Here is a 27,902-nt window from a genome sequence, read left to right as displayed (position 1 = left end):
ATAGCTGAGAGAATGGAGCATAAGGAAAAGGGGGAATTCCAAAGTGGTCAATAAGAGCAGTTATATGGTAGTCGCATATCGACCATGAGGAAAAGATGGCTCGGGGGCAATAGTTGGCAACCGTAGGGCAGAGAACGGCCACACCAGGAAAGGCATGGGTTCCGAGGAAGAAACATCGGGAATAATGGAAAGGCTAGCCATAAGGCTGGAATATAAAAGGAAAAATATGGCCACGTGTATGGCAGGAAAATAACGCCCATACCGGAAAAGGCATGGGTTCCACGAAAAAGCACCGGAAATAAAGAAAAAGAAAAATATGGCCACTTGTATGGCAGGTAAATCACACCCATACCGGGAAAGGCAGGGTTTCCAAAAATAAGCATCGGAAGTTCGACTGGAAAGGAATACAAGGTTGACTCAAAAGAAGTGGGAGAAGAACGGAGAAAGGAAAGGGTCATTGGCAAACTGACCAGGAACGTCCTAAAGTACAAAATGGGTAAGCAGTACGAAAAGCATGTAAAAGATGTGTTGGTGGAAACAGGTGTAAAAGAGGGAAAGGGGAAAAAATGTCAGCGGAAAAAATGTGTGAATTTATCAAAGGTGCATTTGCCAAAGGGGGAAAAAGAAAAGCTGGGCAGCAGCGCACCTAGCGGTGGTGGCATATACCACAAAAGTGGCGGGCATACCGGACCCAACCGACGGCGCCAGAATAAAATACGCTATGAGAGGATGGGCAAAGTTAGAGGGGAAGAAACCAGATAACAGAAGGCTGGTAAATTTTGGGAAGTTGATAATTCTGTTAAAAGTGCTGCGAGACACATGCAGCAGCACGTACGAAACAGCGCTGTTCAGGGCAGCATTTGCACTAGCTTACTATGTGGCTTTCAGAGTAGGGGAATTGGTGGCCAGGAATACGGTGGCAGGGAATGGCCTGGCAAGGAAAGACATTAGTATGGGAAACGAGGGGATGTCTATAATGCTAAAGAAATCTAAAACGGACCAAACGGGGAAGGGGGGTGGTTATTGATTGTTGGAGCTGATAACTTTCGAGTAGACTTAAATACATTGTTGTTATTGGTGTAAAGAAACTTGTTTTTTTGTGTATTTAATCTGAGCTGTTTAATAAAAAATGTGGTTGGGGAAAAAAAAGACAATTCACATGTGGACTCTTTCTATAGTGCTTTCAGCCTGTGGGCCGGCACTGCCGAATTTATAGTGAAGACTGGCACAATGATGTACCTGGGATCATACCCCCTAGTGTGTGTAAAATATATATGTGCCCATCTATACATCCTCCATTTAGGCTAGTGTAGTGACCTCCTTTTAGTGCCCGCATATAGTCTTCTTACTGGCAATCTGTAACTTCTATGGCCTGTATATATTTTGTTTGTACTTGCAATCTGTACCGCCAAGCCTCGCATATCCTGTACCGCTGCGCCCGGTTACCTTGGGGTCTGGTGCGCATTATGCGTGAATAAACAAACAAACCAACCGTTTGAAGTGTGGAGAGGAGACTAAAATCTCCATTCTTCTGGTTCCACATCATACTTCTTACGGCGGGGTACCCCCCTCGCAAATGCACCCAGGTTTACTGGGAGCGTTGTTCATTCGAGCACTTGATGAATGTGGCTGGCATCCAAGACTCCTTTGGTCTTGGAGGGAGCAGCTTGTCCCGGCTCTGGTGCTTTACTCGTGGGTCTTGTGATGGCGGCTGCTGCTGCGTAAACAAGTGTGAGTCGGAGAACAAGAACCCGCCTCTCCGGCTCAGCTCATCACACCAAGCCGCTGGCACGCTGCATGAGGGCGCACCGGGTCTAGCCTTCGGCCTGGCTGCACCTCCTGCCCATGAGCTGGGAAGTCCTCGATGCCAATCACTGGGCCACATGCAGGACCCCTGAAAGGTCTGTGCCCCCCCCTCCCCCTCCCAAGCGGTACATTGTGAATCCACTGTCCCGGCACACTGCACAACTGCAATCCCGGATGCAAAGGACACGGAAAGGCGCTCTTATTTCGCCTGCCAGCACTTTGCAGAGCCAACCAGCGCCGTGCGTGCTGTTTTGTGTGCACCAGGGCAGTTTTCTGTGGGTAGAGTGTACGTGCTGGGAGTTCTTTCTGCAGTGTGACGCGGCAGCACAAATCCAGGTGTGGCAGTGCTGGTTTCAGGCGTGACTCACCATGTTGCTCAAAAAGGAGAACCGTTTTCCTTGTGACTCTGAGCTAGAAGCTTCTCAAGCAAAAACACTGCTTGCAAATGCTAGTGACGTCTTGGGGAGCGCAGCCCCCTAGCAACTCTTCCCCCCCAAAAAAGAAACCTAATATCCCCAGACACCATTGTCTGGCCGTCAACATTTTAAAACTGGTGTGCAAAAGTCACCCGAACTGCACACTGCAAATCTTCATCTTGGCACAATGAACGTTAAACCAAGGAGTTGGAAAGGCGCCTTTCACCTCTGTGATGGAAAACACAGTCGAGTTGCCGCCCACCTCTGATGCCTGCGGGTGCGGATACAGGGGCTTGTGTACCCGTCCAACTTTTGATAGCTGAGAGGCACACTGGCTGCGGTGATGGCACGGGCAGGGCAAGCGCCCAGTGCACATATGGAAGGATACTTGGTCCCACTGATTTCGAAATGGAGGCAACCCTTGCTTTAAAATAAAACACAGTTCAAACGTTTCTACAACTATTTATTTAAAGCGCTAGAAACACGTTGTAATAAAGGGCGCCAGCCCCATGCCAACTCCCATTGTGCCACCCAGTCATCTAATGATCAACTTGGCAATAACGCTGCCAATGTTCAAATGCAACCGATGAAGCAAGCAATGGCTGCCCTACCACATGCACAGAGGTGGTGCGTGTGCCTTTCCCAGGCTCTGCGGCGAGTCTGGGCTTTCTAGGAGCAAGAGGCGCCAGGCCTAGCTCAACACTCTGAACCCAGTATGTTGCCTTCCGTTCCCTGTGTTGGAAAGAACAGCACCACCAGGCAAGGGCAAGCTGAAGGCTCCGAGTCATGAAGAATGAACCAAGGAAAAGGCGAGCGAGTGGGGCATGCAATGAGTCGCTGAGGAGCGAGAGGACTCGGACCAGCAGAAGGAGGCACCTTTGCAGAACCGTGCACCCCATCCTTCTCTCCCTGCTCATCGAACACGTGAGATCGGTGCTTGAATTCTCATTCATGCATTTACCAGGCTCCACTATAACTGGATTAACTGGTGCAAATAAAGGCTTGGGAGGGCGTTGGGACTCGGCAATGGGCCCAGTAAACCTGCTACGTGGTCGGTCATTTGCTGCTCTGCAAACACTCACTGGCAAATGTTTTAATGGCTCTTCTGGGAGAGGCGGGAATTGTTTGCCAAACAGCTGTGTGGAGAAGTGACCAGTCTTTGGAACCATTAACCTTCAAGGAACTTCAGCCGGAAGGAGGAAGGGGCATGAGGAGACCAGGACTACATGGGAGATGTATCGGGGCGCAGCTTGGGGCAAGATGATCCTTGGTAATATGCATCTCAACATTAAATCAACATATTCCGCCTTTAGACTGAGGACATCAGTGGTGGGTGATGTAGGGGTCTGGGGGGGGGGAGGAGGCGGGGGCACTGAAGACATTCGGTTTCTTGAGAGAGTGGCATGGAAGGAGTCGGTGTCTACATAATGTCCTGCTCTTCTATAGCTTCTGGCAGATTTCTCTAGCTTGGAAGCCATGTAACAATTGATGTTATTTGCAGCCAATTTAATGGTAACCATATTACTAACCCCAGAAGGCTGAAGGGCCAGGTCTGGCCTGCCGTGATTCTATCTTTCCGTGCAAGCTTGCCCCGTGCATGAGCAATCTGAACCAGGGTTCGAAATTCAGATCCGATGAGTAGGAGCTAAAGGGAACTCCTGGGTGTTGGCCATCACCCAATAGGCAGGAGCTACTGTTGGGGAAGCCAGCACCGCAACTCTAGCTTCCACATGAGATTCTGAAGTATTAATATCGCAGGCCTGTTTGTAAAGCATCAATTGGCCTGTGGAGCCAAAAGTAGCTCTTGGTAACTGTTGGTTTTAAGCTAACCAGACTCTTCTAGGTTAGACGCAGGAGCTAAATAGCTCCCAGCTCCCCTCCATTGCGAACCCTGTGCAGAACTGGACATGCATAAATGAACACATTGATTTCTAAATTATCAAGCCGGTCCAGTGGCACAGCGAGTAGAGCGTGCGCTTTGACATCTGTGCAGTAAGGAGCGCTCAGATACTTGAGGGTTCTATATAAATGCCAAATTATTATTATTATCAATCTATTTACATTTCTTTCTTTTCCTCCCATCAGCATATTTATATGGTTTCTGCAAAGAAAGTGGATCTGAAAATTGTCATCCTTGGAGCCATGGGGTAAGTAAAAACAGCATGACATAATTTAGTATAAATTCTATAACTTTTCTTTTTCTTTTTCTTTTTTTAGAAAATAAATTGGGCATCATTGCGAGTTTGGCAGTAATTTGGTGGTGAATCTGTGGAATTATTGCCACCTTATTTTCCTTCACCACCGCTCGGCCCTCTTGAGGAATTACCACAGGATTACAAGTTGTAACCCAGTGGTGTAATTACTCATTTTGGAGTCAATAGCACTCGTTGGGATTTTTCAGAATTTTGGCAAGCAGTCAACCTTGTTTTACCCGCAGTGTTTTTTTTGTGTGGTTTTTTAGGGGGGGGGGGGGTGGGGGAAGCAGAACATCTATATTCAACACAATGTTAGTGGTAAATCATCCCTTTTTACCTTCAAATCTCATAGTATGGTCGGTGCGGTATGTGGCGGTAAAATCAATTGAGGTATCAGAATTGCCATCACTTTACCACCATGTTTATTGTTGCGCCTTACTTGAGGCCCATGGAATGATACCAGTTTCTAATGCTTTATTGTAAGTGTGCCACTCCTAAAAGGTAAAAGGGAAGCTTTGAGATGTTGGAGTGCAGCACATCCAAAATGATGTAATAATTATTATTAAAAAGAACTCCCTACACAAAACTCTATAAATTGATGCTTTGTTACAGTAAATTTGTTTTAAATGAAAAACGTGTTTGGTTCATGGGGGAAACGGCACCCACAATCGGAACACATCAAGAAATGGCCGTGGCCGTTTGATGCCATCAATGTCTGTTCTGGAAAGTTTTGATCGTCTGGTTATCAGTAGGGAGACCTGTGTGGTGATCGCAAGTTGTTAATGAGTTCACATCATGTTGTTTCTGTGCTAATGGCCACGCTATTGTCTTGAATGAAGTTGATTTGCTTGTCGGAGCAGTTAATAGAATAGGCTGAAAGAGTGGATCCTGAATTGTACAAGTTTCGGGAAGATGGCACTGCACTCGAGAACCTGCTTCATTGCTATTTCTGTGTTGCTGCAGGGCAGGGAAAACGTCCATTCTGCATCGATATGTGCACAAGAAGTTTTTTGAGGACTACCAAACCACTCTCGGAGCTCACGTCATGTCTAAAAACCTGGAGGTGGAGAATATTACCCTGAGGCTGCAGGTAAGCCAGTGTGGGAAGGTTGCAGGTTAATGTTATCTTGCTCACTCTGGAGTATGCACACCTGCCCCGCCCGCCTCTTCCAATGACTAGGCCATCTGGCTGAGGCTCTGATTGAGTCTTGTAGTACACCACCCTAGAGCCTTTTGGAGCACAATGGGTGAGCTCCGAATCGTGGGGGGGGGAGGGCAGGGAAACATGCAAGGAGTTGTGGGGATGTGCAATAGGCTCTTGGCCCTCCCTAACACTGATCAGTTTCACCCCAGAGTGGCTGGTCACCGCACCATATTGTGAGCGAGCATTGGGGAAAATGCTCAGAAAATGCTCCTGTGGTTACAGATGTGTGCTCTCTCTACTGACCTAAACTACGGTTCCCGAGGGCGTTCAACCTACCAGCGCTTTGAGATCATACCAATGATACATAAGGCGCTATACAAATACTAAGTAACATAACATAATGGGATAAGTAAGCAGCCCCATTGTGTAGCAAGACGTGTTTCTTGGAGGGTGGGGGGGGGCAAATTTAAAAAATGAAATTTCGGGTGTGAAAGGGCCCTGTACTGCCAATTCCGACCCACAGGCAAAATTGGCAGATTGGACGAATCCGCCCTTTTCCCGCAGAACGGCACAGCCTATACTCTTGCGGGTGCAAAAAATTGGGAGCAGGTGTTGCTAATGCCACTTGGTCCTCCATTTGGAAGGTCTTTAGGTCTGAGCTATAGCTTTGAACCACAAATAAGTAATTTAATTAAATGAAAACTCCTAAAACAAGGTGTGTGGTGGGCCTAGTCTGCAGGGGGTCCCGTGAAGTCCTATTGTCTGCTAAAGTTTAAACATACAGGGAACACTCTTTAAATGGTGATCTTCCACTTGTCTGGGTTTCCAAAGATACTGAGTGTTACTGCGATTCGGGGGGAGTTTGGAGCTAAATAACACACACAGTGCATGTGACACCATAAAATGACATTTTTTTAGGTTCAAATGTAGTTTCTCGCAGTTAGCGAAATAAACTTAGGAGCAGTGGCACCGTGCACATGTTTGGGAAGTTAGAAATGTGCATAAAAGCGAAGTAAATTATTGACAGTAATAGCAGGTACAGTTGTATAAGAAAACCTATAAATGTCCAAAGCCAGCCCCTATACAAGTAAAGTAAATAACCACTTAAAACTGTAATGCGAGGAAGTTTGAAAGTTGCTTAAAGGTCAAGTAGCAGAACAGAACATAAACAGCTCAAGAAGCTTGCTAAGATGATACTGTATGGGTCTAGAAAACTGGTGCTTCCTGCATGCCAAGGGTACTAATACGGAATGATGTGCGTGTGAAGTAAGACATTCACGTAATTAACCAGGAGGCGAGTTACGACCTCCACCAAACGGGTAAAAATAAATGATATCTTAATAGGTAACCTGATGCTGGGCCTTCAAAGGGAAACAATATTGACTTCACATGTTTGGCAGAGAGGCACATCCAAGTAAATGGCATTTGGGACAAAATGCTAACCGAAGGGCCAAAGCAACCTGAGCCTCATGAGACCTGGCTCAAGAATTCACCATCTTCCTACTCGTAGTCACGATATACAAACCTTTTAGGATTAGCTGAAAAACAGCAGGCAGGGCCCAACCAGATGTAATTTCATAGTGTGGATAAAGGGCTTTTGAACCAATTTCTAGACCATTTTGATGGTGTTGGTCTAAAGTTGAGGGGTCTGGAACCTGTGGTTCTCCTATGACTGCCATGATCGATTTATTACCTTTGAATATGATGGTTAGGGCTTCTGGGAGTTGAAGACCAAAACACCTAAAAGGCCAAAGGTTGCAGACCATTGGTCTAATCCCCCAGTACATTTCACCATTCCAATCACAATCTGACCTCCACACGTGGCCATGCTGGTGTGGCAGCGTAAGATACGGTCCACACTCCCTGCCCTTATTCCACTATTGTCCACTCTGTCCTTTGTCCCTTCTGGCAGCAGGCTGAGCAATTACAGATTTTTCCATCTGGGATCTGACTTATTACTGTAACACTAACCAGACTGGCTACGCCTGAGCTCCAGCCCACCGTGCAACCATTTCCTGAATAATTTCAGAACTTCTCTAAATTTCTAGAAAGGGCGGTCATGGGTTATAGGCTTGTTCTTGGGAGCATTATATGTTAGGCATTGTTATGCGGTATACTTCAATGGCTCTTCACTGACGCTACAGGTATTCAATCTGTCTCCTCACTGCCATCCCCTCTTTTCCTTGTTTGTTGCACTGTGCTCCCCTTTCATTCTCCCGCTCCTCCTTCACACATGTCCGGATTCTACTGGAGGGGCACAGTACGCCCCCTTTTGTACAATCCTCACTGCATTTCTACCACTACAGCTATGACTAGCACCATGTTAAAACTATTAACACAACATCCTTTGCATGGAGGGCAATGAGTTATTGTAAACTTAAACTAAAAAAAAAAGAACATTTTACAATTTATAGATCTTAATAGCTGCATTTTAAAAAAAATCACGTCTCTGAAAGTTTTAAGAGAAAGACATACATGGATTTAAAAAATGCGTAAACAGACTTCCAAACTCTCGTGGGAGATGTTAAAGCACAGAACGGATGAGTCATTCTTTCCTTTAGAAATCCGTTCTCTCTCATGACGCACTATCCTCTCCCCTTTGTTTTCACAACAGTGCATTAATATGGAAACCTGATATTAACAAACACAAAACACAGCTTTTCAATTACTGGTGAAATTGAAGTTTTTCGGGAAGTTAATTCAGCTAATTCAATAGAGGGAGAAAACTTTATATACTATGCTGCGATAGTGTCTGAAAGTTGGCCTATTGTGCCCCAACTTCGGTTACCAAGACAGTAGGAAATGGGTCAAGTGGTTACAGTACAAAACCAAAAGGGACATAAAGCTAAGGTGGGGTTGTGTTGAAAGTATTGCGCCACTTGTGAAGGGTTTAATGTAATCGAAGCCTGCAGTTTGTATTTTATTTATTTATAATGCGCACCTAACCCAGGGGTAGCCAGGCGCAGGAACAGCAAGAGGATTGCAAAACTTAGTTACATACAGCGGGGTGAGGTCCAGCTGTGGTGACAATGCTGGACGTATCACGCCGAATAGGAAGGGTAGAACATATACACTATAGGCAATACTATATACATATTTACATTCGTTGAGGTAAGGAGCAACATGGTGGTTGCGCAGCCGGGCAGCGGAAGGTCGTTATGAGTCGAGAGTTTTGAGCCAGTGGATAGTCCTAGCTCTGAACTGGTGGTAGGGTAGGTCCTCCCTGCAGGGAGGAGGAAGGGAGTTCCAGGATTGCGCTGCTTTTACTGGAAAGCTGTTGCCTCCCGACATTGTACGTTTAAACTTGGACACCAGGAGAAGGTTGGAGTTGGCCGTTCTAGAAGGGCGAGAGAGGGTAGGTCTAGTGAATCTGGAGATGAGGTATTGAGGGGCTGCTTGGTGGAGACATTTGTGAATCGGAGAGACCGATTTGAGGAATATTTTGTCTTTGGTAGATGGCCAATTGACAGTCCTTCTGGAGACAGAGATATGGGCTTTCTTCGGTATGCTAAGGGCTGCTCTAAGGGCATTGTTTTGGAGGACTTGAATTTTATTTGAGATATATTTATTGCAGCCTAGATATAATGTGTTGCAATAGTCCAACTTGGACAGGATCAATGCCCTGGCCAAGGTGATACAGTTGGTGGAAGAGAGAAAGGGTTTGGCTGCCCTAATGAGTTTGCAAGTATAGGAAGTGGCGGAGGCCATTGCATTAACTTGTTTGTTGAAGGTGAGGGAAGAGTCTAGATAAAAGCAGAGGGTTTTAACCTCCCTGGCTACCTTAATCTTATTGTTGTCAATTACGAACGATGAATAGTTTTGGTCAAGCTTGTTAAGGTGATGTACAGAGCCTAGGATGAGGAGTTCCGTCTTGTCATCATTCAGGCATAGACCGTGTGAAGCCATCCATGCCTGGATGATGAGGTACACTTTGTTAACGAAGGCCAAATTCTTGTCATAATCCCCCGACAACGGGATGAGGATCTGGGTATCATCGGCGTAATTAGTGTAGGTGATACCCAGATCGTCTAGATCATCGAAAAGGAGCTTCGTGAAGATGTTATAAAGTGTAGGGGAGACGCAGGATCCCAGAGGCACGCCGCAAGTGATGGGCGTTAGGTCGGCTGCTGCTAGCAAAGAGAAGACTCATCGTGCGGTTATTGAGGAAGGATTGGATCCAATTGGTTGCCTCTTGAAAAAAGTGGGCAGCTTTTTGTAGGTGGTTGCACAAGATCTCATGGTCGACCAAATGGAAGGCAGCCGAGAGATCAAGGAGTAGCAGTAGTGCTGTCTTACCCTGATCTCTCAGCTCGTCTATTTGTGCCTTGAGATCTATAAGTGCAGTTTTGGTTCCGTGCTGAGGCCTGAAGCCCGATTGTCGGACACCTAGTAGATGGAAGTGCTCAAGGTAATGTTGGATCTGTTGGTATGCAATTTTGTCGAGGATTTCGAGAAGGAACGGTACTGTGGTAATGGGGCGGTAGTTGGTGGGAGTGGATGGGTCTAGATTCGGTTTTTTGAGGAGGGGGGGGACCCAGGACTGAGTTATTAGGTACGGTGCCTGATGTGAAAGACGCATTTATTAGTTTGATAATAAATGGTGCAAGATCACGGGCCGCATCCTTAATCAATTGAGCAGGGCAAAGGTCTCCGTAGCAATTTGATGGTTTGAGGGTGAGAATGGTATTTTCTACCTCTTTGGTGGATACTTTATGGAAATTAAAGGGGGGGTTGTGTTGGAATATAACCCTTCAAAGTAAAGCAAAACCACTGTTTTGCTGTTTTGTGTGAAATGTGAGACTGCTGTTGTGTTGAATGCATGCCAGTCTCCTGTTGTGTTTTGCTGTGATGCAAGCCTTGCTTTTGTGATCTACAGATCTGGGACATGGGAGGCCAGGATCGGTTCCAGCCCATGGTGACGTCCTTCTATAAGGGCTCTGACGCCTGCATCCTCACCTTTGACGTCACAGACGAGGAGTCCTTCGAGTGTCTGGACTACTGGAGGAAGACTTTCCTGGAAAGTCTACGCGTCCCACTCGACGGGTTCCCCGTACTCCTCTTGGGGAATAAGATCGACCTTAAGGACAGACAGGTGAGCCACTTGCTTTTGCTGCCACGTCTTTTCTTTCAACTGTACCATAAAAGCAACAGAACCAATTAACCGCTCAATTAACAATTGAACCATGCAAAAATAGTCATGCACGCCTTTCCTTTCACATTCTTGTCTTATTACACTAGAGTTGAATGCACATATTTACATAATTTCATCTTTGTGCCCCCCTCCCAAATCTAAAATTGCCATTCGAGATTCTTAATCTGTTTTTACCAAGTAAGCGATGATAAAAACTCGGATTCACTATTCAAAAGAGGTTCAACCTAAAAGTATATCCATGTTCTACTGTGCCGTATGGACTTAATGCAGGGCAAATCTCACTGGGAAGCAAGGAAGGGGAGGATCTAGTTAGGGGCCTGATATGGGGAGCGCCATACTTCTCACATTGTGCACCGGCATATCCCTGCAATGGTTCTCTTGTACGCAAACCTCATTCCTCCGTTGTCGGGCTTGTCTGTGTATCCATACACTAATCTGCGTGCTCGGGCATTGAGAGTGGGTTCAGGTAATTGGAGTCTAAGACTAAGGTGAGCTTTTACCAATTCTTATTTCTGGCAGAGAGAACTTAAGAGTTGAAGACGGCATAGGCCAAAACCATTAGATAATCCTGCTTTCAAAGGGGTGCAGAGGACCAGCAGACTTCCCTGACTTGAATGGGAAGCCGAAGCCGAGGATTCCCCTTCGCTGTTGTGGAATGTGGATGACCAGCATTTAGCAATAGGTGTTTTGGGAGCCAGACAGCCCAACTAATTTCCAGAAATTGATTGAAGGAATAATCTCGAGAACAGTGTAATGCTTGGAAGATCAAAGGGCTGGATTTCATTGCTCCTCCTGGAATATGCAAAAAATAAGGGGGGGGCGGGGTTCCCGGGAGTCCCTCTGCCAGACATTAGTCCCGGTTAGGAGAGCCTTACCCCGAGTCTTTAGCTCACTATCTGTCACAAAGGAGAAATATCCTAATCATATCAGTCCTACTGATGAGGTCCAACCAGACCGAAACACGTGTCTGGGGTTGCTGTTGGTACTCTTGTTCAGAGGAGAATTGCCTAGCCTTTCGGTGCTGGACTGCCCCAGGGCAGGACAAAGACTGATATATTTTGAATATTTCTCCTCTGTGAAAGACGGAGAGCTAAAGAACCCGGGTAAGGCTCTCCTAACCGGGACTAATGTCCAGCAGAGGGACTCCCAGGGCCCCCCTTGTTTTTTCCTCCTGGAATATGTCATGCCTGGAAGGAAGGTTCTGTAGACAAGGATGATGTATTTTAATGAAGCTGGTTAATCTCCTTTATTAAAACTAGATTACACGCTCTCTGTCTCAGGAGTTCGCTTAAGGACAATCGCGCACGAGGTAGGTATACTGCGGGTCTACCTCATTTAACCTACACAAATCTTGTTTTAGGTTGTAATTACATTTAGATGGGTGTAAGAGCTATCAATCCTTCTGGCCTTCACTTGTTCAGCAAGAATGGAACAATGTTAATTACCTACCCCTCTTGCTCTCCAGCATGGGTTTTGCATGGATTCATATGCTGTGAATAGTCCCTGTTGTCAGGCTGGGAATGCTCTGTAAAATATAACCGTTTAGCTTTCAGCTTAAAACAGCATTGTCGCTTGTATAGACTTTTGCTGTCGTTTTGAGTCATACTGCCCCAACCAATGACACTCGTCCTCCTTAGCTCCACCCTTGGTGGGCATATTCAGATTTGGTTGTGCATGCGAAGTGACAGTAGGACCCCAGAACAGATACAGAGGGGAAAGAGAGAGGTTTTCATGTGAATCCAGGCGAGGCCCATGCTAGAGAACCAGAGTTAAAGGTAAGAAACACTTGTGTACAGGCGCGTTACAAATGACTTATCATATCAAGTAACTTGTTCCTTCTCCAACATGGATTCACGTGCTATGAATAAGATTACACAACAGTACATATACACAACCGTGGATTTATTTTAAATTTATAAAATGCACAAAGCGGCCCGTCGTGGCGCTGTTACAGCAGTGCTTACTTAGCTACACAAAAAGCAAAAACAAAGTGACGGAAGCACCTGCCTGGTTCTTGGTTACATTAAACCGTGGACAGACAGGTGATAAATGTGTTGACATGAGATGTAAAGAAAAAGACAGCGGAAGGAGAGGAGAAGATCTACACAAAGAACAAGTTAGTTACCAACTGTAACGTTCTTTCGATTGGATGTTCTTCCTGCGTATTCCTCATTTTAGATATCTTGTCTCCCAGCTTTGCTGCTTTGGATTTTTTTTTTCACCAGAGGGCGTTGTGTTCCAGGTCACGGAGTCGTAGTCCCTTGAGGGCCGCCGTCGACGTCCTCCGCAGTATAAAGGGCTCGAGCCACGCCTGTTACCTCAGTTCCATTTTTCCAAGCAGTGCTTCGTGTCACAGAACGGCGCATCATGTTTTTTCTCTACAATGTCCTCCTCATCTGCTCCAACCACACCCAAGACGGGTTTCATAAAATGTGTGGTAGGAAAACGTCAATTACCGACCACCCATCGGAATTGCCTTTGGTGTCTCGGCCCAAACCATCGGGTTGACGGATGTGGTTCCTGTCAGGCCATGTCGAATAAGGCTCTTAGGAAACGGAAAGGTAAGTTGGCGGTGGGGGAGGAATGTTATAGGTCTTCGAAAAGACAAAGATTCAGGAAAATCTCAACATGGGTTGAGGTCCAAGAGTCGCTCCAGGAAATCCTCTTCGTCCAAGAAGTCAAAAAAGCAACTTCACAGGTCTTCTTCCTCTTCCGCCTCGTCCTCGTCTGAGAGAAGGGTGTCTTATCCTTCCAAGCAGGATTCCCCTGGAAAAATGGGAGGCCTTTAGCGCTTCGATGCTTAAAATCTTCGAGAAAGCGGCCCAGACCCCCTCGAAAATGCCGCGTGGAGATCGTGCCCCTGCCCACTCCAAAAGTGAGAGAGGGAGATCAAAGACCAGGCACGCGAGAGCCGACAGTCGAGGGTGTCATCAGGGGAAAGTTCTCCGACACCTCATGTAAAGGGAAAAATCATTGGTGCATAAATCGGGGGTAACTGAATCGAAGTCAAAATCCGACTTCACACTGTCCACGACGATAACACCAAAGCCGCCAATAAAAATGGCGTTGATACCTTCGACAGTGTCAAAGGCTACTTCAACGGCATCAAACCCTCCTTCGAAGCAGGCGTCCATACCATTGACGCCATTGTCCAAGCCTAAGTCGGTGCCACCCCCCCTTTACCAGAAAAGATTTTCCAGCCTCAACCCAGGCAAGAATTTTTCAGATCTTTGATATCTTGAAGAGCCGTCCTCTGAAGAGGATGTAACTTCAGCTGGGATTAGGTTTGGAGCCAGGGAGGTTCCTGAAGAGTTAGTAGACCCGAATACCAAGATGACAGATCTTAATGAATGTCTTCAAAATGCCAGCGGCCTAGACACTTCCCCCTGAAGTGGAATTTGGGAAACCAGACCCTGCAGATCATGCAGATCTTGGGTATAGGGATTTCATGGGTTGGAAAGCCGCTTCCCCACGTTTCGACCAGGATGATATGACTGATATCCTGACGGAGGGGCCTCAAAAAGATCATGTGCTCCCTTTCCATTAGGCACTGCAAAAAAGGGTGATGGCAAATTGGGATACCCCTGATTCGGGTTCAGCAGTAAATAAAAAATGTATGGCAAAATACAGACCATCTTCATCAGATCCTGAATATCTATCTAAGTATCCCTCTTCTGAAAGTTTAGTGGTACAAGCTGCAACCCCCACTAGGCAGTCAGCTTACCCTTCAATACCACCAGATAGGGATGATAAAAAAGTTGATGCTTGAGTCCAGAAAGTCTTTCTTCGGGCAGCATGGCCCTTAAATCGACTAATGTAATTTGCACTTTGGCAAGATTTATGTACACCCTGTGGGACTGTATGACATCAGCGGCTGATCACATCCCGGAGGGCAAGAAACGGGATAGTTTCCTGGCGATAGTGAGAGACAGGAGGAATACCTCCAGTCAGGACTGATAGTGTAAGCAGGTCCATGGCATCTAGTACGGTCCTACGCAGATTTGCATTGCTGAGAAAATCTAGCTTTGCACCTGATGTGCAGTCCATATTACTCCATATTCCCTTTGACGGCTTGAGGTTGTTTGGCAGCAAGGCGGACGAGAGCTTGGAGAAATCACTCAGCACGGCCATAAGAAAGCCTCAGCAACACTCATACGCAGGGCCATCTTCCTGGAGGAGTCGCCCCTTTCGTTTCTACTCCTCTTTTGGAAGAGGGAGGGGCCAGGCTAGACAAAGGCCAACCGAGAAAACCCTTCCGTGGTGCAAAGGGGAGAGGTGCTAGATCAGCCCCAGCAGCGGCTACTACCTCCTCAGCCACTGCTGCAGCCGTTGCAAAGCCACTTTGAAGTCTTCACCCACAGGAATAACTCGGTATCTGAACGAATGGCAGGGCATTACATCAGATGCCTTGGCGCTAGAGATAGTGACCCATGGTTACTGCCTTCCTTTTCATCAAAGACCTCAAGATCATCCAATGTTCAAATAGTTGAGACATCTTTTGTGCTTGCAACATAGACTTTCAGGCCCACGCCACATCCAGTGAATGCAAAGACCTTTCAGCAGGCGTAGAAGGGTTTGCAAAGAAAACTGCCAGCATCCAAGCCTTGTTTAAATGAAAGTCTGACGGGACCTTTGGCATAAAGGAAGGATGAGTCTTTAGAACACTTTCGCTGGGTGTAATAGCAAATCAAGAGCCTTGCAAGGAAGAGCCTGTCTCTCATCAACCCTCCTGGCTGAGGTGATGGCCACAAGGAAAGTGGTTTTCCATGAAAGAAACTTCAAGGGGGCCCGATGCATAGGCTCAGACGGCTGCCCCATGAGCGTGGAGAGTACCACATTAAGTTCCCACAGGCCTTGCCAAAAATTCCCCATCTCCTACAGGTCGAGTTCCTTGTTTTTATACTCTACCTAACAGAAATGCACTCTCCCCGTAATTACTGGTGAGAAAAAAATGCACAAGTGCTTTCCATGAAATGGTACGTTTTTTGGCGGGCCTTTCGGGGGCGGGTCTTTTGGGTGCATCACTGTGGCCCCTTTTATTATGTGCCCACAGTGATGCGAACTTTTGGGCACAGCTGCAAACATGTGCAGCTTATTTGTAAATCGCACTTGCACCTAATCACTGACAGCAATTTGCAGAATCTTTACATGTTTCAAAACGTGCAATGGCTCGTGGAAAGTGCTTCCCATGTCACCGCAGGATGTGAAACTTTTGGCAATAATTCTAGTGACGCCCCAACCACTAGTGCTGCCACCCACTGGGAATGATCCCGCTGCACCGTCCTCCCGCAAACTAAACCAGCATTGAAAGGAACTTCATTTATTGGGGAAGCACCTCAACTTCTGAGTAAGGCACCTTTATGTTGGTGCTGTATTACTGCCCCTCTGCTGTCCTTCAAATGGGACAGAACCAGAACTCCTCAAAAGGAACTGCTAAACTTAATGAGGCCATACTCACTTTGTCCGTGTCTTTAGTGTGAGAGCACTCCTCAACAGACGGTTATGCTTTCAACTGTCTACTATACTGTTGGGGCGTTATAATGGGCAATACTCGACACTTGCACACAACTGGAGGTTCTTTGTACTCGCTGTTTGCGGCACTATACAATGGAACGCACGCAAGGTGTGTCTTGACAAACTGGGCACACGCGCCTTCTTTCAACTGCTGTACACTAGGCCGTATCCGACTTAACAACACTAGAGGGAAGCAGACAGCCTGATTTGGAGCTCCGTGTAAAATGAGAAGCGTGCCATTCTCTGATGAAACCGCACTTTTGATATTTGCTCCATATTTACACAGATCCAGAATGTGGAGCAACTATGACAAGTGGTGTTCCATCAGGGAATGTCGCACTCCTTATTTTACATGGAGTTTCAAATATGCTCAACGCAGGATACATTGAGTGTGTGCCATGGGATTGAACTATGCATGGAGTGCTGTGCCTTCCGTGATGCAGTCTGTTATCCAGACATACTACAGTAGCTCAGAATGTACCCATGAGAGAGAAACACAGGCAGACTGAGCAGGCTCACCGAGTACACAGTCGGCTCTATGGGTTTGCAGTGCGTTGGGCCTTCAATCTAAATAAAGCTTTGCGTGTGCTTCTAGTGTACCTACCCAGCATGTTTTAGCGTTTATCCAGTGTTGTTCAATAGACCGAGCGTTTGCCCAGATGTGTTGGGTAGAGTGTGATTACACTGTACATGGTGCTGCACTCCAGAGCAGAGGTATGATTTTATTTATGCAGGCATGTTGGTGTGCTCACATTGGGCCTCGTCATGAGTTGGACAGTATCCTGGCGGTAATTGCACCGGGATACTGCCCACCGCAAATTAGCGTTACTGCTACTCGGTCTGGTGCAATTTGCGCCGGATCATGAGTAGTGGTAAGGCGGTAAATATCCATTTCCAATTGGGGGTTTCTCGGTGCTATTAGCGCTGCACTAAAGAGGCGAAAACAGGCGAGTGGAGATGTTTACCTCCAGCAAAAAGCTGCAGGTAAAAGCTCCAACTTTCCGCCCAACTCGAGATTGGGCAGATCAGTCAATGCGGCGGTAATAGCATTACGGGCGCATTTTACCGCTCCGCCCAACTTGTGATGAGATCCATTATGTGCACTTCTTTAACTCTTGCCCTGGTCGTTTTTTTTTTTTTTTGTGTTTCAAGGTAAATGTGGTAGTGTCCACTAGAGTGCAGGTCCACAGTATTGTGAGCTAGATTGCAGCGGGTATTTTATATAGTCTTCCATGTGAACAGTGCGTTCAATATAAATAAACAGAGCGCCTGCCTTGTCACCAATTTTTAAACAATATAAATAAAGGGAAGTCACAGGTGTAGTGGACATTCACTGCGCAGCTGCAGGCTAGCAGGCAGCTAGAAATGCATTCAAGCATATTGAGTGTGCTCCTAAAATACATAGGGCCTTATCACAAGTTGAGCGGAGCGGTAAAATGCAGCGGTAACAATATTACCACCGCATGACCGCTCCACTCTATCTGGAGTTGGGCGGAAAGTTAGAGTTTTACCTGTAGATTTTTTGGGGAGGTAAAAATCTCCACTTTCCCCCTGTTTTCGGCACTATTAGCACTGGCGCTAATTACGCTGAGAAAACCCCATTGGGTCCAATGGAAATGGGGATTTACCGCCTACGAACCTTCGTGATCTGTTGCAGACGAGTAGTGTTATACCAGTGTTGAGTGGTATACCAGCCAAATTACCGCCTGGATACCACCCAACTCGTGATGTGTGCCAGTGAAATGATATATTTTTGGATATGAATGGGCACGGAGCTGTACACTGAGGGAGGGAGGGAGGGAGGAGGGGGGGGCGAGTTTAGCAAAACGCCCTGAGCGCACTCAGGATATACTGACTGGATATACATGATGCTGTACATGAGCGAAGCGGAGGGTTCCCTTGGCTTACCGCATCATTGTGGTAGTTATTGAAAGCTGTTCAGAACATGTACAACTACATTAAACTTGAAAAGATGAAAGCAGCCTTGACTTTCACTGAGCAGATTAAGTGCTCGGTTTTAGTTTTAAGATTAAACACATTTCCCATTTCAGTGCACACTTCTAAATAATTTTAAATTTTACCTTTTTTTTTTTTTTTTTTTTTTTTTTTTTTTTTAAATTTCCCGACGCGACCTGAGCAGGCGCCTTAATGATGGAGAGGAATCTAAGACAAGGGACGTGGTCGTGTGCCTATGGATTATTCTAGGTCCTTTTTATTGTCGTGTGCACACTACTTTCTAATCCCTACTGTGGCCTGCCACTTGGTGTTATGAATGGTGCTAACTGCCCCCAACAGCCTCCTCGGCATCTCGGCTGGCTCCTCAGATATGCGTTCTCTTCATGCCCGCTACGGGCATGGCTGCACTTTGGCACCTGGTGCCAGTGGTAGACTGCCGTGCCAGTGTGCCCCATGTCGGTAGAAAAAGCCCTTTAGTGCAGCAGCCAGAAGTGTTCGGAGTCAGCTGCCCGCCCATCCCAGGGTGCCTCACTGTCTACTGTAGAGGGGAGGCAGTCTGTGGCCTTCCAGGGTGGCACTGAGGGCCACGCACTCTTAATGCTTCTGAAATGTGTAACTTGGCTACATGTTACTCGCATGATTAAAAACAAAAAACGCCATGTCTAGCTCCCTCGACCCCAGTAAATATTTTCAGCACGTGGCAATGACCTGTGTTGCAATACATCCTAAATGCCCCCCCCCCCCCCATTTCGAAATGAAACCACTTTTTCTCTTCACGCACTCCCCGTGTCGTCTGAAAACAAACACTGCCCTACCTCCTCGAAAAGCCTTGACCCCAGAACATCTGCTTCGGCCATTTTCCCTTATATTCGCCCCAAGCACTTGATTCGTTTTGGGTGTAATCATGTTGTGTGGGAATGCACACACGTGTAGTGTTGCCAGCGTGAAATGGTGCACACAAGCCTACCAGCACTGATCAGACCCTATGTATTAAAAATCCATGGACAACCTAACAACCGTTAGCGTAAACGTATTTGTGGGTGTTTAAATAGTTAAACCAATGGATGCATAGCAGAGTGGGTACACTCTGTCCGCTCCTCTGCTCCGACGCGCACTTTCTGTAGCCCTCTGAAAACAGTTTATTCTGTCCGCATACATACTAGCTACCTGCCCGTGTTAAGGTTTTTAAAGAGCTTATTGTTGTATTCTGACTGTCTTTCTCGGACCTACAAGCTACAGCAAAGAAACGTGTACGCTTCAGATGTGCTTTTTGGAGGTTCGGCATGCCAGCGCTTGGATGCGCTCCTGCACCCACAGAACCGCGCTGTAAAGCGCATCTCTGGCGAGGAGAGCGCTCTTGGGAGAGAGAGAGCAGGTGAACCCGCTCTCTCTGCCTCCCTGTCCCCAGACCTCGTGCAGATGACCACTGTAAAAAATGAAATAAAAAGCTCCAACGGGTCAACTGGAGGCGCAGGACATTAACCCACCTAACATAACACCAGTGTCGCTTTCCATAGGATCGGCGGAAAAGAGGAAAGTGTGAGTTTGTTTGGTTCTCATAGCTGCCCGAATGTGAATCGGCCTTTCTCAAATGTAAATGGACCTATTTTTACAGGTGTCCTTCCCTACCATTAATCTTTGAACCCTAAAGTAATTCATGCATGCGTTTCTACCATTCATGTTTGCCTGCTTGTTTTTCGTTTGTGCGTCGTAGGTCCCTGCACCCTGGCGCGCAGACATAGGATTTGAGGGAAACTAGTAGCGGGGAATGCTACTAATGAGCCCTCTGATCCGTGCTGGACTCTTTTTTATTTATTTATTTATTTATTTTTTTGGGGTGCAGTGCTGCCACCCAGTGGCCAGCTACGTAAACTTAACCATTTAAAGCAAGCAAAAGGTTTTGCATTAAATGTCAAATAACCCCTAACTCACCAGCAAGGACGAGTACCATGCAACGTGTACTTGTTCTTATCTCCTTGACTATGAGAGAGACATTTTGCGAGCCCTGTCCCATGCAGGAGCCTTCACTGGTGGAAAGTCCTGAAGAGGCCTTTGAGGAACCACCGGGAGAGCTTGCCTGGTGTCCGGGTGTACCTGGAGATGGCGGGTAAGTGTACCTTGATCGATGCAAGGGCCAGCCTTGGCAAGAGAGAGCAAGTAAGGGAAAAGCTGTAACGTGCCATGGAGAGATCGTCCCTGACCGGCACCATACTGTAAAACGGGTCCACTTGTGTTGGTAGCAGGCACGTGTAGAAGGAGCCCTAGACTTAGCCAGAATGTTCTTGCATTCCAAGGGCAACGAGTAGTGTCCAAATTCTAGCACTGCAGGAGCCAGGTCGTCGGGATGGATCCTCCTTCTCTGGACAGCGGGTCTTGGAGAGGAGGCAGCCTGTATGCTAAAGCCACCGACGGGTGCAGGAGATCTGGGTACCGGATCTGCCGGGGCCACGCCGGTGCACTGAGAATCGTCTTGCAGCTGGACAGTTTGTGTTGATTACATGTAGCAGCAATGGTATTGGCAGGAAAGCGTACAGGAACCGGCCTTCCCAAGGGATCAAGAAGGTGTCCCCCAGACTCTTTGCCTGAGAGTATCTGCTGGCACTTGGAGTTGGTTGCTGTAGCGACCAGGTTAATCTGAGGCTTGCCGCATTTGCTGAAGATCCAAGAGGCTTGAGCTTGCTGGTGCTCTCACTCGTGGCAGGCCCACAGCTCCCTGCTGAGAGAGTCTGCAATGGTGTTTTGAATGCCTTCCAGGTGGAACAGGACCAGGAACATCTGGTGAGCGATGGCCGAGCGCCACAGGTTCTGTGGCTCCAGAGAGAGCATGGGCAACCTCGTACGGCCATGCTTCTTGATGTACATGAAAACCATGACCACCTTTCCCAAGAGCTGAGGCTTGAAAGACTGCCCACAGTTCCCGGACGTGTGTGCACTTCAACTTTCCAGCGAGACGTCGGTCGTGACAGTCTCCTGATGTGGCAGGGTCTGAATGGTGCTCCCTGTGAGATGTAAAGGAGAAAAGACCACCAATGAAGGGCTTGGCAGGAAAGCTTGGTTGAAGGCTACCCTGTCATTCCATGAGTTGGAGATCTGGCGTCCAGGAACTCCTGAAGCAGCCTAATTTGCAGCCTGCAATGAGGGACCAGATGGATGCACAAGGACACCATCCCCAACAGGGATTTGATGGACTGGACATTAGCAACGCTGGTTGGCGACAGCTGTTGGACCATCCCATGGTCTTTATTGTTTCCTCTGATGGGGTCGCCAGACCCGATGCTGCGAGTCGTGCCCCCAGGAACAGGGCGTCTTGAGATTGAACCATGCAGGATATGGGTAGTTTATGGAGAATCCCAGAGAGGTTAGAGTCTAGACCATCTCTGCTCCGTTACGCCCCCCTGGGCGTGCAAACTAGACCAGGCCAGCCAATTGTTCAGGAAGGGTTAGACTTGCATAGACTCCCTTCTGACAAAGGAACACAGCCACTGGGGCTAGGCATTTGGTGAACACCCTCTGGGCTGATTTCAGGCCAACTGGTAACCCCTTGAACTGGCAATGTGTTTCTTGGTGGATGGCGAACCTTGGGAACTTCACTGTTTTGGGTAAATGGGATGTGGAAGTACTCATCTTCCAGGTCTAGCGTCACCAGGAAATCTCCCTTCAGTGGACTGAGCATGCGCTGCAGCGTGACCATCCTGAATTTCTGGTACTTCAGGAATGAGTTACTACGCAGGCCCCGGGTGGGCTTCCACCTGCCTGACGTCTTGTGAACCAGAAAGTATCCAGACTATAGTCCGGAGCCCCGGAGGTGCAGGGGCATGTTCTATTGCCTCTTTCAGCAGCATTGCCTGAACTTCTTTGACAAAATGTTCTCCATGCTGTTCTTGCCTTAGTGTGGGAGGAATGTGGGGAGACTTGTCTTGAAACTCCTGAGTGTCCCTGCTCGATGACTTTGAGCACCCATATGTCTGTACAGATGTTGCGCCACATGTGGACAAACTGAGACAGCCAGCCTTCCACTAGGGGTGGTGAAAAGGGGGCTCCGGGGCTGGACCTGGCCAGGCTTGCGTCTGCATCCTGGTGGTTTCGGCCTACAGGTACAGGCATCATTTTGACACAGAGAAACGGCCTTCATCCGGACTGCACAATTACTTATAATCAAAAGAGAATTGTTGTCACCCATGTGCATTTGATCTGTGAAATGTATTTTTTCACATGTAGTTATGTTATGTTATTTTGCATTTATATAGTGCCTTATAGACCATTGGTATGGTCTGAAGGCGCTGGTAGGTTTAACGCTCTTGGGAACTGAAGTTCGGATCAGTAGAGAGAGTCAAAAGGTGCATGTGAGCACCTAGTATGTGTGCAGCTCGTGCAATATTCGTGTATAGTTGCTACTTAGCGGTACGTGTGGTGGTTGAGAGATCAGGAGTATGTGTTCGTTCTGGCAGGATTTATCCAGACCGGATGTGGCTGTGGCTGCGTTATGCCTGAGGAGAACGCCTGGCTGGGGGGTGTGTAACCAGCAGTGTTTACTTAGAATGATGTGGAGTGAGCGGCGGATGTTGGTATGAGAACAGTTATACCGAATGGTGTCATAGTATCCCTGTGTTTATAGTTGAGTGGTGATGTAAAGGAGAGAGTAAGCGTGGTGGTGTGGTATGATGGGTTATATGCTCTTTAAATCGTTCTCTGCATTACAAACCATACTATATACGTCACGCAATTCTATGCGCTCCAGTACGTTCCGTGCACTCCTATCCACTCAATGCACTCCAGTCTGCTCCATACACTCCGGTTTGCTCCACGCACTCGTGTATTCCAGCCCGCCCTGCGTGCTCCAGTCTGCCATGCGCCTTACCATCTGCCCTGCGTACTCGAGTCTGCCCCATGCATGCACTCTTGTCTGCCCCATGCATGCACGCTTCTCTGTCCCATGCTCTACGTACTCATCTATTCTACGCACTCATCAGTACTGGATTCAATCTGTGCTTGTTCGTTCTACGTACTCATCCGCTCTACGCAACACGTCCGTTCATTCTGGGCACTCGTTCGCTCCAGGCTCTCATCCGCTTTATGCCTTTACACGTACTATGCACTCGTCCCCTCTGCGCACTCGTCCCCTCTGCGCACTCGTCCCCACTCATCCTTTCTATGCACTCATCCCTTCTATGCACTCATCCCTTCTATGCACTCATCCCTTCTATGCACTCATCCCTTCTATACACTCATCTGCTCTATACATTCGCCCGGTCTGTACATTCATTTGCTCCAGCGATCTACACACTCTCTGCACTTCGTATACATCCGCTATCCACAATCATGCGCTCGACATGCTTCTCCTGCGGATACCTGCAGATATGATGCTTGGGGCTGTCACATGCTCTACACACTCATCCGTCCCACATACTCATCTGATCTACACTCATCCTGTTTACGCTCATCCGTTCTGCACATTCATCTGCTCTACACACTCAACCACTCAACATGTTCATCTAATCTATACACTCATCCGATCTACTTATTGATTCGATTTCCACACTCAATTGAATTATATAGTTATCTGTTCTTCCACTCAGCGCATTCATCAGACTATTTCCTCCACGCCATTCACTTCGTCACTCCTCATGCATTCTGTCCATTTCAGCAGTTTAACTCTCATTACTGTATCCGTATGATTTACTCTTGTTAGCCATTACACTGCTTTGATCTACTTTTATTCATTTAGTTCTATTTGTCCTTCTAGTTTATATTAGGGGTTATTAGCTGTCAATTTCTCGCATCAGGTAGTTTGTTGGATTGGTGTCATTGAGTTGCTGTTAGTCTGTTTGGGTTAGATTGGTACAGGTTGGTTTTTAGGGGAAGGGCCAAGTTTTCAGCAGTTTGCGGAAAGACGTTAAATCCTCAGTTAGGGTGATGTGGGGTGGGAGTGAGTTCCATAGGGTGGGGGCAGAGGCTGAGAATGATGATCCGCCTAATCTGACTGCGTTTGTCTTGGGTATGACTAGGAGGCCGGCGGAGCTTGATCTTAGGGTGCGTGGGGGGTGATAGGGTTTTAGCTTGTCTTGAAGATATTGAGGTCCGGTTTTATGCAGTGCTCGATGGGAGATGCATAAGGTTTTGAAATTCACCCTTCTGGCTACTGGAAGCCAGTGCAGCGTCTTAAGGGCTGGGGAGATGTGGTCTCTTGGGCCGAGCGCAAGTATCAATTTGGCTGCTGCGTTTGAGCCCTTTGGAGTGTGAGGGACCTCGTGTAGAACGCCACCTGGAGCTGGAAAATATACTGTGCGTGACTTAGTCAATTTAGAATATAAACACTGAGCACCTTTTGCTGTGATTTTCATACATTTTTATCTTAAATTTCCCCTGGGTGACAAGGGGACAACCTACCATTGTTTCTTTTATCACCGTTTTTTGTCAGGAACAATTATATATATTTCTCAGCAAATTGATTTAAAGTAATGCCTGCCATAATGTCTACTAAACATTTTTTTTGCAAAAAAACAAATCTTTCAGGTATCAAAGGAGAGGGCATTGTCTTGGTGCGAAGAAAGAAAAGCCACGTATTTCGAGGTCAGCGCCAAAGACGACGTGAACGTGGAGCAGGCCTTTGAAAAACTCTCTATGGATGCATTTGAGAGGGTGAGTGGATGACACCTGCTTACATTAGCCTCCAATTCCTCCCACATTTAACATTATGGAATAATTTTCTCTGAATGTTCCCAAAATGGCATTTTTCCAAAGAACTTGTGGTTAATGTTTGCTAGAAGGCAACGTGACCGGATTATACATTGGGTCATCTGCTGTCAACTTTCTAAATTGATTATCTGAAGAACCATTGCAGTTGTGTTAAACACATACTTTACATAATAAATGAGATCTCTTTTTTTCTATTTAAATTGCATACGTAACACACTGGTGGCCCCGTTAAAAATAGAATATGCTTACCTCTCGCCACAATTCTAAATGTGAAACTTAAAAAAAAATAGAAAAGAGATAGATATATAGATATATATATATATATATATATATATATATATATATATCTATGTTTATGTGAGTGCCATTTGATATACTTTTGCTATAAAAGCCTCCCGTGAGGTAGGTTATATTTGGTAAATGGTGTTGAGATGTTTATACGAGGCGTTGGGTCAATCGTCGCACTTTTTGAAGAAGGCTGGAATGTACAGAAGGCCGTCCTGTCGCAAGCCACAAGGATAGGATAAGGTTGTTGTTTTCAGAAATGTGACGTTTTGATCTTTTTTTGTTTTCACAGTACCTGGAATCGTTGCAGAGCTTCATGACAGACTCCTTCAAGTTGACACCGCCCTCCGAGGATGAGCCCAAACCGACAAGCAAATGCTGTTAGTCATCCACCGTCTGATGTTGGGCCACTTTGCCTCCTAATGGGGACTTCCTTGACTGCACATTTGCACATATCCATGGTGCTGTGAGTGATTTGTACTACATTGTACCACACTGCAAGACCAATGGATTTCTTCTGCATCAGAAAAACATAACCATTTTGCTGGGCCGTCAGGCTTCCACTGCGGGGACTCGAATTTTCTGCGCTCTCTGCATAAGAGACATAACATAACGTTCAACTGCATCAGCACCACTAAGCCTTATCATCAATACTTGAAACAAATTGCAGGTTTTCTGTAGAGTTAACCATGACCAAGGCTGTAATCCTTATGCACACCTGTTCTGCTTACACAAGATGATTTAGACATGAACGGGTAAAGGAGAAGGCATTACAACCAAACTGGAAACGAAAGTTTGGGATCCTGAACAATTAAGAAGACAACAGACCGCAGATGTGACGCCATTGATGAATATGTATCTTTTGTTTAAAATGAGGGTCAGGTGTGAGATCTTCTCTTCAGACCAATGCCACCATCATCGCTGTCCATGAACCCACATGCAAATCCAGAAGTAGTGATTTCAGGCTGCAGGAAGAAGCCATACCCTTGCTGAACAACACCTGGAACATTTGGCAAAATATTGCCTCTCAACACTCATGTATTTATGACATGGTTGAATGTCTGTCACACAGGCATGACCACCCTTTCAAACACATTTCAAGGAGACACTTTATTTGTTATTTCAAAGTTTGATTGTTTTATTGTAAAAATTGTTAGTGAAACAAATGTTTGTCAATTATGATGGTATTGTTTTAATGTGATTCTACTGGTAGGAAATGGGTGCCAATTTGAGAAATCAGTCTCACTAGCTTTTGTGCCATTTGATTTTTCTGCACAGTTTCTAACCACCAGAAAAAGCTCAATCCTTCTAGTGAGACCTCATTACATAAAATTGACAGAGGGTATGGTAAAGTAGCTATTGCGGGGTTAGCCAAACTAAGAAAGATGTCAATTTTAGGTTATCTGTATTTCTAAAGTCTTAACATGAGATGTCAATGGCCTCATTGTCATGGAATCGGTTGCTTCCTTGGTTCTTCTCTAACCTGTGATCTTAGTGGTGGTTCTTACGGAGAAGGATTTTGGAACAACTTGCCATGAGCCTGAGCTCCACCCTTACTCTCCACGTTTTTATTGGATACAGAAACTGAGTAAGCTTCTCATAGTTCCATGTATTTACCCTTTAAGGTGTACAGTACTTGTTTTGGATTATTGCTATGTTTTACTTTTATATAATTTTAAATTGTACTTGTTTTATTTGAGTCGAAAATAAACAAAATGTTTGCTCCTGAACAATTGTGATCCATTGGCAGAAGTGCTGTGTGTGCAAAACCTTACATTCTTCTGCTGATGCTGTACCTGCTATTTTACCAGGCAGCAATGTGACCTCATGGTCCACGAAAGGGCTGCACCAGCTCCTGTTCATGCTCCATTATACAAATGTAATGGCATGGTTGATGTGACCCAAAGTACAATACAAGTCAAATAGGAAAATTGCAAATAACGGGGTTCTGATCTCGGTGAAGATTTATTTGGGGGGAGAATTCTTTTGTCTCTTCTAAATTCGAGAAAGAAGCATGTGTTTAACCCGTGTTGTGGATATAAACAAAGTTACTCACCGCAGTGACTACCGTACACTTTCAGGGGTCAGAAATGAGAGGCGGACACAAAGTTGTAATGTGAACATTAGACATTTTATTAAAATAAAAGGGTTTGGATAAAGGCCTTTCTGTCCCTATCTTAAAGTTTCCCTGTCTAGGAATTCAAAACTATCTTGTCTGTGTCTCATCGTTGAAATTAGGCAAACTGGCCTTGTATCCAAAACGTACCTGACCCTCACACTAAAAATTAACAGCAAAAGATGCAACATAAGTGTCTGTTTTAGATTAAGCAAAAAGTGTGCAAAAACTTGTAGTATGTAAATCCAACAAAACAATCCTTGCATCCAGGGGATGATTCATTTCCCATGAACCATTTCAGATAGACTATTGAGAATGTACTGTTCAAACAATGATTCTTTAAGAATAGTAGAAATGTCTCTTTCAAAAATGTTGTTACGCTGACAAAGTGTCTTTTCCAACCAATGGTGTTTTAAGGGTGGCAAAGTATCTCTTCTACACAGTAACTTAAGAAATGGTGTTTTTAATGATCTAAATGTCTTTTCCAAACAATGGTTCCTTAAGAGTATTATACAACACTTACATAAAAATGATGAAAAGCGTCTTTTCCAAGCAATGGGCTTTTATAATTATAATGCGCTTAATACCGGAGACAAGTTTCTAAGCGCAAGACCGGGATTCA

General features: G+C 46.2%; 1 protein-coding gene across 1 annotated transcript in view; it reads left to right on the top strand.

Annotated features, from left to right (window-relative positions):
• Positions 1-26,897, top strand: part of RAB7B (RAB7B, member RAS oncogene family) — a 65,614-nt gene extending 38,717 nt beyond the window's left edge. Inside the window, exons 2-6 of the mRNA XM_069633171.1 lie at positions 4,308-4,369; positions 5,381-5,507; positions 10,438-10,653; positions 24,697-24,822; positions 25,457-26,897. Of these exons, the coding sequence (XP_069489272.1) occupies positions 4,308-4,369; positions 5,381-5,507; positions 10,438-10,653; positions 24,697-24,822; positions 25,457-25,549 (624 nt within the window). The 3' untranslated portion in view covers positions 25,550-26,897. The remainder of the gene's footprint in view (positions 1-4,307; positions 4,370-5,380; positions 5,508-10,437; positions 10,654-24,696; positions 24,823-25,456) is intronic.
• The last annotated feature ends 1,005 nt before the right edge of the window (positions 26,898-27,902 follow it).

Source organism: Ambystoma mexicanum, chromosome 13 (genome assembly GCF_040938575.1).
Source record: "Ambystoma mexicanum isolate Mex_15411 chromosome 13, UKY_AmexF1_1, whole genome shotgun sequence".
Classification (NCBI taxonomy): domain Eukaryota; kingdom Metazoa; phylum Chordata; class Amphibia; order Caudata; family Ambystomatidae; genus Ambystoma; species Ambystoma mexicanum.
This window is presented reverse-complemented; position numbering and strand designations above follow the sequence as displayed.